At 36.4% G+C, this 14091-nt stretch overlaps 1 protein-coding gene across 1 annotated transcript in view; it reads left to right on the top strand.

The window, feature by feature from the left end:
• The window catches only part of BARD1 (BRCA1 associated RING domain 1), an 82875-nt gene that overhangs the window by 27234 nt on the left and 41550 nt on the right, over positions 1-14091 (top strand). Inside the window, exons 4-6 of the mRNA XM_047085255.1 lie at positions 2299-3251; positions 10662-10742; positions 12400-12572. Of these exons, the coding sequence (XP_046941211.1) occupies positions 2299-3251; positions 10662-10742; positions 12400-12572 (1207 nt within the window). The remainder of the gene's footprint in view (positions 1-2298; positions 3252-10661; positions 10743-12399; positions 12573-14091) is intronic.

The raw sequence follows: 14091 nt of genomic DNA on the forward strand, positions 1-14091 counted from the left end.
ATGCTAAGCTCTAGCCACGTTGCTTTTTATCAATTGAATATGCTAAACTCATTTCTACCTTAAGACCTTGGCACTTGTTCTACCTTCTACTTGGGAACCACTTTCCTAGATATTTATGTGACTGCTTCCCTTTTGTAATTTGTCATGAGGTCTCAACTCAAAAGTGAGTTTTACAGAGAGGCCTTCCTTGGTGACCTTAGCTAACGCAGCAAAGTGTTTGTACGGGTACTCACCCACAAATTGTGGCACCTTATCTACTTGGGGACAGTGATTCTTTTCTTTTTTAAAGTCTACTGATTCTTTGTGTTTTAATTTCTGATTATTTATTTTTACTTTTTTAAATTATTTTTATTTATTTTTAAGTTTATTTATTTTGAAAGAGAGAAAGAGAGTGCAAGCTGAGGAGGGGCAGAGAGAGGAGAGAGAGAATCCCAAGCAGGGCTTGCAGGGCTCAACTCATGCAGGGCTCAAACTCATTTACCGTGAAGTCATGACCTGAGCTGAAATAAAGGGTTTGGGTGGTCAACCGACTGAGCCACCCAGATGCCCTTAATTTCTGATTATTAGTAAAAAGTTGAAGAAATTCTTATAGTACATATATTGTAACTGTATAGCTTAATGAATTTTCACAAACTGAACTCACCCAATAAACAATACAAGTATCCTAGAAGAATAAACACTATTCTAGAAGCCTCTTGTTGCCCCTTTTTAGTCACTAACTCCTTTCCCCATAGTTATCGGAGAGTCAGTATTTTGACTTAACACATCATATTAGTTTCAGCTGGTTTTATGTATTGTTTTGTATCTGGCTTCTTTTGCTCAAGCGTATATTTCAGTATGTAGTTAAAGTTCATTCATTTGCATTAGTTTCTTGTTTACATAGCTCAAGATTATATGAGATGACACCTAAAGAGTTGTGACTATCTTCAATCCCCTAGATTCATTTTGTTTGAAATAAGTTGAAGTCATGTTGTGTGAGTCCTCCAATTTTGTTTTTCTTCATTATTGATTTAGCTTTCTAGGTCTTGTGCCTTTCCATATTATAGCTCCTTTGCTTTCTTATGTAAATTTTAGAATCAGCTTGTCTATTTTTACAAAAAAAAACAACTAAGATTTTTATTGGATTATATTACAGTCTGTAGTTCTATTGGAGAGAATCAATGTCTCAAGATTGAGTCTTATTATTCATGAGCATGGAATGTCTTTCCATTTGTATGGATTTCTTTCATAAATATTTTATAATTTTCAGAACTTGTATGTGTTTTGTGAGATTTATGTTAAGTATTTTATGGGCTTTTTTGGTACTTTTATAAATGGTACTAATGTTTTTTAATTCTGCATTTTTTTGTTATATATCATATAGAAACATAGTTGAAGTTGAACTTGGTATATTGACCTTGTATTCTGAGGCTTTGTTAAGTTAAAGTTACCTGTTAGTTTCATTAATTTTTTAAAAAAAATTTTCCTTGAGATATTCTATGTAGTGATTCAGGTTAATTATAAATAGATGGTTTTATATTGGTGTGCCTTTTATATCTGTTCCTTGGGGTGCTATCTAGGAATTTCAGTATATGTTGACTAGGAGTGGTGAGAACAGACATCTTTGCCTTGTTCTTGACAATAGGAACAAAATGGTAGTTGCAGTATTTTACCATTTAGCATGATATTAGCTGTGTGTATTTTTGCCCTTCATCAGGTTGAAGAAGTTCCTTTTTGTCCCTTGTTAGTTGGTCTTTTTATAAAGTCATAAATGAATGTTAGATTTTGTCATTTTTTTCTGTATCTGTTCACAAAATCACATGGTTTTCCTTTAGTTTGTTGATGTAGTGAATTATTGTTGTAATGAATTGTTGGTTATTGATTGGTTTTCAGAAGTCTCAATGAACAAGTGTTAATTTTTTTTACTACTGCTTATTAAATCCCATATCTGCCTGCCTGCCTGTCTATCTATCTATCTGGCATATCTTTTCTCCATGGCTCTTATTGTCACCAGCATGCTGTATGTTCTACTAATTTACTTGTATGTTCTGCCCATCCTCAGTGGAATAGAAGTTCCATATTTTGTTCTCTGCTGTATCTCCAGTCCCTAGAATGTTGTCTGGAATTAAAGTAGGATTCTGTGTATACTTGTTGAATGAGTGAATATCTCCTCTCAAGGAGTTCATAGCCTAGGACAAGGGAAAGGTACACAAATGAAGTGTGATACACCTTAGGAGAACTATGAACAAAATCCTTTGGGAGCTCAAGATGGGGGAGATTAAGTTTGTGTAACAGATTTCTTTTCCTTTTTTCTATCAGATTTGAAAGAAGACACATCTAGGCAAAATGTATTCAATGATGCAGAAAATAAGAAGAATTCAATAAAAATGTGGTTTAGTCCTCGAAGTAAGAAGGTCAGATATGTTGTGACTAAAGTTTCAGTGCAAACCCAGCCTCAAGTGATAGATGATGGGAACGCTCAGCAGGCCTCAGTGTACAAATTTGTCTCTACAAGTCCTCCAACAGGTGTTCCTGAGAGGGCTAAAAAGGCTTCCACGAGGTCCGGAAAAAAACAAAAAAAGAAAACTTTAGCTGAAATCAACCAAGAATGGAATTTCGAGGCAGAAAAAGAAGATGGTGAACCTGACTCCAAAGAGGAATTTAAGGAAAAGCTGGTGTCTTTCTGTAGCCAGCCATCTGTTATCGCTAGTCCTCAGACAAATGGTGACATAGACTTACTAGCAAGTGACTCTGTAACCGAATCGGAGTGTTCTAGAAGCTTAACTGAAGTCTCTTTACCATTGGCTGAGCAAATAGAGTCTCCAGAAACAGAGAGCAGGAATGAAGACGCGACTCCTGAGAAGAATGCTTGTGTGAATCATCTTACATCTAAGCAGCCCTTGCCATCAGGTCATAATGGGCGACCTGGACGTCGCAGCAGACGGTCCAGTCTCATTTCTAAGAGATGCAGAAGCAGCATTCCTGGCACGAGTGGGCAGCAAATGCTGCTTTCAGAAAACAAACCACTGCCTGGCTGCTCTTCACCACCTCCAAGCAAACGTAAAGTTGGTGACACATTAAGGAGGAAAAACAGTAATATATCAGACGAATCCATGAGCCTTTCACCAGGTTCACCACCTTCTACACTGAATAGTCCAAGTTACAGACGGATGATGTTCAGCCCTTCAGCAATGAAGCTGTCTCCCGGTAGCCTTACAGCTGTGAAAAGAAATCATAGAGGAGAGACTTTGCTTCATATTGCTTCAATTAAGGTAGGATGCTTGCTGTGAAATACAATTTTAGAATGAGACCGACTATAAGAAACAATTTCTGTGGAGCCTGTGAACAGTGACATGAGATTACTAGGATAATTAACCTGCTCATGTGATACCTCCTTTGAACCAGAGAAGCAGAATTCGTAGGGACTGTGTCCCTACCTCAGAGCAGTGGCCCCTGGGCCTGAGGAACATAATCTTATAAGAGAAAGCCAGTATTTCAGTATTTCAGCTTCTCCTTTGCCAAGGGCTTTCATTTCTCTATTCCATAATGATTTTGTTCAGTTTTCACCAGTTTCTCATGCTTTAGGAATATAGACAGGGGCCAAGTTACTGCTGGCAACACATTGTTACCCAGCCAAAGAGCTAGGGACAGTGTGGGAGATGACAGACTTCTGTATGTTTGACACTTGTAGTGGGCACTGCCAGAATTTGCAAGGTTGAAAGATGTGGTCTGTACATTTTTCCAATGACCTGGAAATTTGATTATCAAAAATGGCTCCCGTGGTTGACCCTGAAGGAACGTGTCTGTATCCCACAGCCAGACATTTCTTTTAATAGTGTGTTCATTAAAGTTACCTCTCTTTATTTACTGCCTCAACCCTAGGGCTATGGCAGTGTTAGTTTTTTTGGAAACTAGCCCATTTGTCAAGCATGAGGTATACGTGCAAGGGTTAACCTTTGGAACTGACTCAAGAACTGCACATAGAGGGGAGCAGTTAGCACCACAGCTTTACAGACTTTGATTTCATGCAAGTGTTATACGAATCAAATACAGGTGAGCTTAGTACTAAATTAGGATAGCTTTTATGATCTTTTAATAAGTTCACCAGGAGATCCTTGGGTGTTTTGCACAGATAGAGATCTTTGGAAGATCTGGAAGGAACCCATTGGAGGCCCCCGCATATAAGGCTGATGAGCATCAGGCAACATCTGGGAAGAATATGGAATAGACATTGAGTCCAGACATTCCTGTATTTTTGTATGGTGAAAGGGAAAAGCACAAAAATGAGCTTCCCCAACTGTTAGGGCTTTAATTTTATTTTTTTTCTTGCTTTATCTTCCAATAAATGATGACTATAGAGTACTCTATATCTGATACCAGTGAGGAGGGAAACTGCAACATGACTACATGCCGGTTTCTGCACACATATCCTTTGAACAACTTGAATTTTCAGTTGGTCCCTGTTATATTTATTTATTTTTTTTTGCAAAGCATTGATTTAAAAAACCAGACTATATTTTTGTCCTATTTGTTATGTAAATAATAGATATGCGAATAAGCTATTATAATCTTAACTTTATATTGCTATAAATGCTTCATAGACACAAGTAGCTAGCATAATAATGATGTTTTCATTTCTGACTAATATATAAGAATGTAGACTGCTTTAGTTTCTACATTTTCCTTTCTGGGAATTATTTTCAGACTACCAGGCAGGATTCCATTTACATGGGTAGAGAATTTTTCTTTTAACCATATGTTTACTAATGAAGATCTCTAAGACCTAGGCCATGGTTTGACAAACTGTTTCTTAAAGGGGCAAATATTTTTAGCTTCCCAGGCCATGTAGTCTCTACAACTATTCATGTCTGCCCATAGTTCAAAAGCAGCCATAGACAATATATAAACCAATAAAAGTTGACATACAAAATCATGCATCTGGTCTACAGGCCATAGTTTGCCTACCCTTGGCCTCAGCAGTGGAAAAAAGACAAAGAATCTTAAGACAGGAAAAATAAGATGCGTCTTGTGAATTTTCTCTAGTGAAGATTGCTTCATACAAGTTTTGTCGTATTAACTAGTTTACCTAGGAAGAGTCTTCTTGCCAGCATTAAAGTTACCCATTTGATTCTTTTGCACTTATCAAATACTGTTATTGTCATTAGTTGGCAGATTCTGATACAGTACATTTAAGACAAGGTAATTGATTTCTATTGTTTTTTTTTAAATCACTGTTTAATAAGAGTGCTCTCTTTTAAAAATATGTTATGAGTTGAATGTAAACCCCCACCCAGGTTGATTTTCGTAGAACAAATACGTGCGAAAAAACAGTTGATTTGTCAGTATATTTGTCTTTTTATAAGTAGTATTCATTTCATTTTCTGCTCTAATTTTCTCATTTGCGGCTGCAAATGTATACTAGAAAACCAAATATTGTGATTCTGCTATTTTATTTTTTGTGTCCACCTACTTTAGAAAAAGATTTGAGGTGGCTCTGAAGTTAAAATACTAAAAATGGAACAAGAAACAGGGAAATAAAAGTTACTGCTGCTGAACAGAATGTAGATTTGATGACCTTTCAGGCAGCCAAGCCTAGCCCACTGAAAATAAAATCCACAGTCCTTCCTATGGTCTACACAGCCCTGTATGATCCTCCTCCTTCAGGCTTCTGCTCAAATGCCACGTCTTCAGAGAGACTTTCTCGCTTACCTAACCAAGCAGTCCTGCTTGTTTTGTTTTCTTTCAGTTATTTCCTGACATGTTTTATTTTTTTAAGATTTATTTTATTTTTTGAGTGCAAGTAAGGGAGAGGGGCGGGGGGAGAGAGACAGAATCCCAGATAGGCTCCACTCTGTGTGGGGCTCAGTCCCTTGACCTGGGATCATGACTTGAGCCAAAATCAAGAATTGGACACTTAACTGACTGAACCACCTGGGTCCCTCTATTTCCTGACATTATTATTATAGATCTCTTAGTTTCTTGCTTCTCTCTTTAGAATGAGAGCAGGAATTCTGTTTCTTCACTGTTAGATCTCCAGGATCTAGAACATTGCCTAGAACATAGCAGATGAATTTGATGAATAAATGAGCAAATTTTCCACTCAGTCATGATCTGAACCCCATTCTCCTGTCACACTGAACTTTATTTAGCCTTATGAACTATTCAGTATGTTCATTAATGCTACCAATACTTTGCACGTGTTCTTTTCTCTGATTTATATTCTTTCCTCTACGGCTTCCCTTTTCCTTCCTGGCTCTTTGTATGTAACCTTAAAAATCCAGTTTACATCCTACCTTCTTAATAAGTCTTTCTCAGGATTCCTAGAGTTAGTTTCTCCTCTATGGTGACATTATTTTGTTTGCATTTATATTCATTTAGCTTTCTGTGGTTATCCAGAATATATTCTTCATTTAAAATTTAATTTCAAAGTGAGTAATAACTGCAGGTTTCAAAAATACGAATAAAAGTATTTATAGTAGAAAACCTCACTCCTGTTTCTGCCCCTAGCTGCACTATTACTGACAAGCCCTTTTTGCTTAACCACCTTACTAGTGTGTCCTTTGTGAATTTCTTTATGTAAATATAAGCAAGTCTATTCCATATTGGTACACAGCTTTCTGTATGTTTTTATAGTAGCATTGCCTTCTGTACATTTTTATTATTTGACTAGTCCTTACTAATGGATGTCTGTTTGTTTCCATTCTTTTGCTTTTATAAACAGTGCTGTGGCAAGGAATCTTTGTTTCATATGTGACCAGGTGTATTTTTAGGATAAATTCCTAGAAGTCGACTTCTGGGTTAATGTAGAGCATCCCTTACCTTATTTACCCTGATAACCTCCATACCTGGCAATAGAAGGGTCTTGGTAAATATCCAGACTGCCTAAATTCAGGCTGCTGGATGTTGGACCACTACTATGTCACCGGCAGATACTGTTTGTACTGTCAGTTCTCAAATCCTTTTTTCCTTCAGGATCCTGGATTTACAGGTGAGCCATTCTACTTTTTGGACATTCAGCCCTGTATGAATACAAACCCTACAGACCCTACAGGATTCTTCTTGAATTCCTTATTTATACTTTCATTTTATTATACTGCAGAATTTCAAGCAGAATATTCATTAATATGATGTCTGGGATATTGTGCATATTCTCATGTAACCAGAACAAATTTGAGATTCAGTTGGCTCTTTTTATTGCCCGTGTTTCTATTTGAATGTGGATGTCACCTATGGTTAAAATGCTACTGAGAACATTTTGTTATAAATGAGAGATTTTATGAGAAAGTGTTACTGTGCCTAGGTGGAAACTAAGATAAACACTCATTTATTCTTCTGATTTAATTTTTGAAAACTTAGTATTTGATATTTCTCTAGACATAAAGAAAATTTTGATTTGTTATTTTATCATGTAGGATTTGTGGTTGCTGGAATTAGCCTCAGATTTCTAGCACAGATTCTTCAAATGGTAATGATTGCTCATAATTCATGCCACAGCATTGAATGTATCATGATATAGAAGGCTTGACGTTGACACGTCATGATATATTTTTGATGCAGACAGAACGAATCATATTTTTCAGGCAACTTATAAGGCATGATACACTTAACATAGCAAAGGTGATGAGGATCTCCTGGGTGGAAAGAACATCCCTTGTGAAAAGTCTCCTTCAGGGTCTGACTTTGTCATTCATCGTATTTTAAGGCAGTCACATTGTGTGAACCCCGTTTACTGCTCGTCCTTCATACCAGCTTCCTGAGGAAGTTGCAGAGGACTCCCGAGCAAACTGGCATCTATGATATTTTCAAGATTGTAATTTCTAGAACATCTCTTGGAGGCAGTATCCATTTTTCCCTCTGTCAACCACCACCTTTATAATACTGAACCTTCTTAATACCAGTAGCTTAACATTACACAGACTAGGTTGTCAGAAGCTTCTGTGAAGTTATTTTATTCAGTAAACTCTTGAAAGCTAGGGAAATGTTTAATATATTTTAGAGCTTCATTCTGGATGACAAAAAAAAAAAAATTAAACAATATCTACTTGCCAAAGGAAAAGTTCTAGGTAACTGATTAGTTCATATATGTGGAAAAGCTTAACCATTTGGGATAAGTCATTGTCATTGTAATGCCCTGTACCTTTTTTATCAAGATATTTATTCTTAATTGTATTTTAGAAGAGCTAACCTTTATAATAAGGAAAAAAAATGTGTGTGTGTTGGAAAGTTACTTTATATTGCTGTAATATGAACGGATGTGTGAAGAATCTGTTTTTGAATGAAAGATTAGCAATTAGAAAATTCATTGTGGCACACACGTTCCGTTTGTTTTCAGCCTTTAAGGTATTACTTGAAAATACCAAATCCATTTAAAATTTCTTGTAAGCCTTGGTAAATACTTTCCTTGGATGATTTTTTTTTTCTTGCTGTGGTTTAAGAAACTCTCAGTTACTCTTTGAAGTTGTGGAGAGTCTGAAAGTGCTTATTACTGAAAGTCTGAGTGCTTATTACTCAGAGAATATTTTTTTAGTGAAGAAAGTAATTTAAAGAAATTAGAAGCAAAAGTTCATTTATTTCCCAGAAACTCCATATTGGTTCAAGCTTACTCCGTTACTGTGAACTCTGTCTAATTTTCATAATTTTATTTATGTGCATGACATTAAATTTACATAAAGTAGAACAATGAAAATGTGACAAACTTTTAAGTACTAGGGAAGAGAAAGCATATTGAGTATGAAAAACAAGCAGTTTGCAAATGGGCTATATGTTCCAGGGAAGTATAGGGGTGCTTTGTAATAGAAGACCCTTTGATAGTTTGGCAAGATTACAAGAAAGAAAAATACCACTGTGTAGCATCTTTCCAAGAGAATCTGCTTTTAGTTTCTAAATGTCTCTGTTTCTATGTGAGTGTTCTCATGTGACTTTTCATTCCACAGTTGTATTTATATTTATGGGCTTTGTTAGGTTAATGTGTTTTTGTGATTACTATGTAGAATTAGAATGGGGAAATCTTTCAGAAGGCTTTTTGTGTAGTTTTGTGTGTGGATACTTTCATGTTGAAGGTTGGAAGTGTGTGTGGTTCTGGCAGTTCATCTGCCCCAATAATCATGGGATTGTTTAAAAAAATTCAAGTATCTTGACAGACATTCCTAGTTTCATTGGGAATGGACTTAAATATAGAGCAAAGGTTGCTAAATAAATGGTAATTTGTACTACTAATATAGAATTTGCACCCCTAAGAAACTGTGGGAAAATATGTTTTTATTGGGACTGGGACAATTGATTTGAAACATATATAATGTTTATTTTTTAGATCCATTAAATATTTAGGGTCATTTTGGTAATTTAGGAACTTAAAAAAGTATGTTGCAAATGGATTTTTTCTTAGTTTATTTTGAGAGAGAGAGAGAGAGAGAGAGAGAGAGCATGTGTGGTGGGAGGAGCAGAGAGAGAGAAGGTGAGAAAAAATCCCAGGCAGGCTCTGTGCTGTCGGTGCAGAACTCAACATGGGACTCTATCCCACAACCCTGGGATCATGACCTGAGCCTGGCTGGATCAAGTCATAATGCTTAACTGAGCCACCAAGGTGCCCAAGCAAATGGATTATTTATTTTTATTTTTATTTTTTAGAAAACTAAGTAAGCTACCATCTTAAGATTTGTTGTGCTTGAGAGGCAGCAGCCCAAAACAATCAAATGAAAGCAAATGTTACTGTTTTTAGGAGACTTAGTGACTTCTACATATAATCAAACCAATAGGGGAAAAACTCATTTTAGAATATTGAGGATGGGGGTGAGAGAGGAGAGATTTCCTTCTCCCTAAAGAAGCTCTTCACAAAACCAGTTGAACACCTATGTGTCATAGGTAACTTTTGCTATATGTAATTTTTAAAAAAAAAATTTTTAAAGTTTATTTCGAGAGAGAGCACAAAAAGGAGAGGGGGGGAGAGAGAGAATCCTGAGCAGGCTCCTCCCTGTCAGCGCAGAGCCTGATGCGGGGCTTGCGAGATCATGACCTGAGCGGAAACCAAGACTTGGACACTTAACTGACTGAGCCACCCAGGTGCCCCATTTGCCATATGTAATTTATTTATTCAGCCTTTTTCAGAGTAAACTCTGTCAGTAATATTTGGAGAAAATAGCCTTGCTTTTACCTAGAAAAATATCTTATAGCAAATAAGGCGAATATAAACTAATGTATTAAGGATAAATGGAGTAACTGTCGATAAAAAAACAATTTGGAAGTTTCAACTGAGTGGCCTTCTTGACCTTGATTTTGTTTTAAACAGTACTTGGAAATCATTTTAATGCATGCTCAAAAAGGATGTTTTTCACAAATGAAGTGATGAGTTTAAATACTTCATTATCATCCGTTGATTTTTGGTTAGTGCCCTTTATTTGGTATTTTGAAATGACTTTTGATAAGGGTTGCTAATCTTAGAGATTTTGAACTTGATATTCAAGGATGGACCATATGACTTCATGACTTCTTGGTACCTTAGAACATTTCATCTATACATGACTTATTATTTATTACTCATGAGCAGTAGGCGTTAGAGAAGAGATTTAAATTTGATTCTATCTTTAAGAAGACAAAATTTTAAAAATAAAACAGAACTCAAATCTCAATATCTTCTTTTTTTATTGATGATTTTTAATTTCGTTTTATTTTTTTCATTCTATTAGGGCGACCTACCTTCTGTGGAATACCTCTTACAAAATGGAAGTGACCCAAATGTTAAAGATCATGCTGGATGGACACCATTGGTAGTTTTCTATTTGTTTTTTCATTCTCGTTTTATGTCTTATAGTTATTATACTGTATGCAGTTGTCTATACACTCTCTTTTTAATCTGAAGAACATACATTTCACTAAGCAAGAGAAAATGATTACTTTTCATCTAGCTTTTCAATTGTGACAGGGAAGAAATTGGCTGCCTTTTCACTGACTACCTTTAGATTTAGGAATCCAGTTACACCACATTGCTGAATATAGCTAATAACATGGAGGTAACTATTGGAGCCGACATCAGGCCTCATTTTGCCACATTCCAAATTATTGGAACCAGATTTCTTGGAACAAAGAGAGGTCAGAGGGACTGGGTATAGGATTATATCATAAGGCAGTGATTCTTACTGAAGATCTATTGTAGCCTCATTTATACCCTACCCAATCGCAAATATATAGAGGCAGTAGAAATCTTTGCTTACAGTGAACGTTTTTAAAAATCTGCTTATTATTACTAAAACTGCCATGTGGAGTATAGTCTGGAAAACGAATAGCACAAATACATGGGAACAAGTGCTGTGTGAGCTAATTGCATGCAATTTGAAGACAGCTATAGAAGTGTCAACAGAGGAGGTAGAAGCCCTTACCCTGTAAGCTGGAAATTTATCATAAAATTGAGAGAGTCTTATTAAGCCAGGTGTAAAAAAGGTTTAAAGTTGTAGAGAATGACTTCTCCTTGCCAAATTTTTAAGCTGGGAGGGTTTAGTCTGAATAGAGTCACTTTGTTGTTTTGACTCTGCAGGCTAGTTAACCTTTTCAAAGAAAGGTCAATTTTTTTTTTTTTTTTTTAAAGCCAGTAAGGCAAGTTGTAAAAAAGATTGGTGAGTGATTTATTCGAGCACCTGATGTCTAATTTCTGTCATTTTCTCCTGGAAATAGACCTACAGATATTTGGTGGGGTATTGCCCATTATGAATTGAATAGATGTTCTTAAAAAGCACAGTATGTCAGTGGTTTATTAGAATATAGTATAGTGGCATTTTTAACAGTTCATTAGACATAAGGAAAGATTTGCACACGAGGCATCTTTGAATGCCTTGAATGAATGCCCTGTTAACGTCAGTAAGCTCTTTTTACTCTACGTTATTTGTGTTATCATCGACACCAGCCATACAGTAATCTGTAGCTTCAGCAAATAGTCTTGTCTTGTAAATACTCTCTCCAGGATACTCACTTTGTGGGGTGGTTATGTATACATGCGGGTGCACCACTTAGGGTATGGCTAGGTACCTGATTTAGTAGATTCTATCAGCCTTGGAGAATTTCACCTTTTATGCATGATCTAGTTGTTAAATACTTTCTAAGTTTCTTGTTTTTAATTTTTTACTGTGGAACAGTTGAGGAGCTAGAGTTGGTTTATAGCTACATTTTCTTCTTAAAAAATGAGCAGTTGACTGAAGGCTCAAATAAATACCATCTTTTTCCATGAATTGCATACATCTTGATCATCATGTATGTCATCACTAAGATTGGTAATAGGGCTTTTGCTCCAGGCCGACACTTACGGTCTGTATGAATATTTAGGTTAGACCAATTTACTGACTGAAGTTCACATTTATTTTTCTAAAGTGCAATTTTATTATGATATGATGCATTATTCTTCCTCATCACTTTTTTTACTTCTTATTTAATCAGCACGAAGCCTGCAACCATGGGCACCTGAAGGTGGTGGAATTGTTGCTACAGCACAAGGCGTTGGTGAACTCCACTGGGTATCAGAATGATTCACCACTTCATGACGCTGCCAAGAATGGGCACATGGATATAGTCAAGCTCTTACTTTCTTATGGAGCCTCCAGGAACGCCGTGTAAGTTGTTCAACTTAAAACCTGGTTTTTAGTTGACTTGTGTTCTTGAGTGAAGGCTGTGAGGAAGCAAGGACTTGAATACCGAAGTTGGTGGCTGTCTTTCTTGTCTTTTACAACTGAGGTTAGACATGACCATTATATTCTGTATTTAAAATCAGCACTCATGCTTGGGGCGCCTGGGTGGCGCAGTCGGTTAAGCGTCCGACTTCAGCCAGGTCACGATCTCGCGGTCCGGGAGTTCGAGCCCCGCGTCAGGCTCGGGGCTGATGGCTCGGAGCCTGGAGCCTGTTTCCGATTCTGTGTCTCCCTCTCTCTGCCCCTCCCCCGTTCATGCTCTGTCTCTCTCTGTCCCAAAAATAAATAAAAACATTGAAAAAAGAAAAAAAAAAAATTTAAAATCAGCACTCATGCTCTTTTCCTTTGTGATACTTACATATTTGAGGGAGATTTGCTCCTTTAATTCAGAAACAATTGCCAAGTTAATTTTGGACAAATTCACTTACTTAGAGTCTGTAGATTGAGTCATACTTATTAATAAGAAAATAATTAGAAGCACAGAAATAACTGTTTTGTATGCTTCCCAGTATTTCAGAATTTGTTTTAAATATTCTATTTTTTTATGATTTTCCTTCATATTTAGTTAAAATATGTAAGAATTTTGATGTTGGGCAAGTGCTATTGAGTTATTTCTTAGATTTTTCACATCATTCAAATGAAGCTGTGGGTAAATTGTTTTGCAATGTCAGGGCACAGAGATGCATTAGTGAATGCTGGCGGCTGCATTTTAAAATCGCTATTGTCAACAGTGTCACAAGCAATTGCCATATGTGGATTTTATATCTTTAATCTATAACTTGGTTCATGTCTCCCTATATATTATTTTATTCTTTTCAGTTAATGAGGTAGTTGAAATGGAAATAGAAGAATTGCCTCTTCATGTCCCCGTTGCTTCAATAGGTTTAGAAAGAGCACCTGAAAATCAGGCTTACTGTGGTTACAGAGGCAAATAAGAATTACAAAATGCAGAACTTCTAAGTTGTAATTTTTTTATAGCATAATTGAAAAACAAATTAATAAATAATGCAGGAATGTACCATATCTTGGTGCTGTTAGTTTTGGTAAGTGTGTCTAATATCCTTTGTGTCTATCACATGTGATGAGATAGTTGGGGCAAACTCAAGGGATACATATTTTTATGTATTTTTTTCTGGTTTGTGAGTGTGTGTGCTCATGCGCGTGCGTGCACACACACACACACACACACACACACACACACATTATATATATATACACATGGACCTAACAGATATGACCCTCCTGGGGGGATAGCCAGCCATTTGATAAAGCAAATGGTTACTTGGGTCAGGTGAAACTGAATAGTTTCCATCCGTGGGTTCTTAAATCAGCCATGACTACTTTAATGAATGGAGCACTGGTCAGGGCGTTAGGGAATTCAGCTTTTATTTGTGACTCCATTATTGACTTTATAGCCTCAGGCAGGTTAATTTCTGTGCCTTGG

This window comes from Lynx rufus, unplaced genomic scaffold (assembly GCF_022079265.1).
Source record: "Lynx rufus isolate CCGP_SWC_20201006 ecotype Redwood Valley unplaced genomic scaffold, mLynRuf1.p SCAF_2, whole genome shotgun sequence".
Taxonomy (NCBI): Eukaryota; Metazoa; Chordata; class Mammalia; order Carnivora; family Felidae; genus Lynx; species Lynx rufus.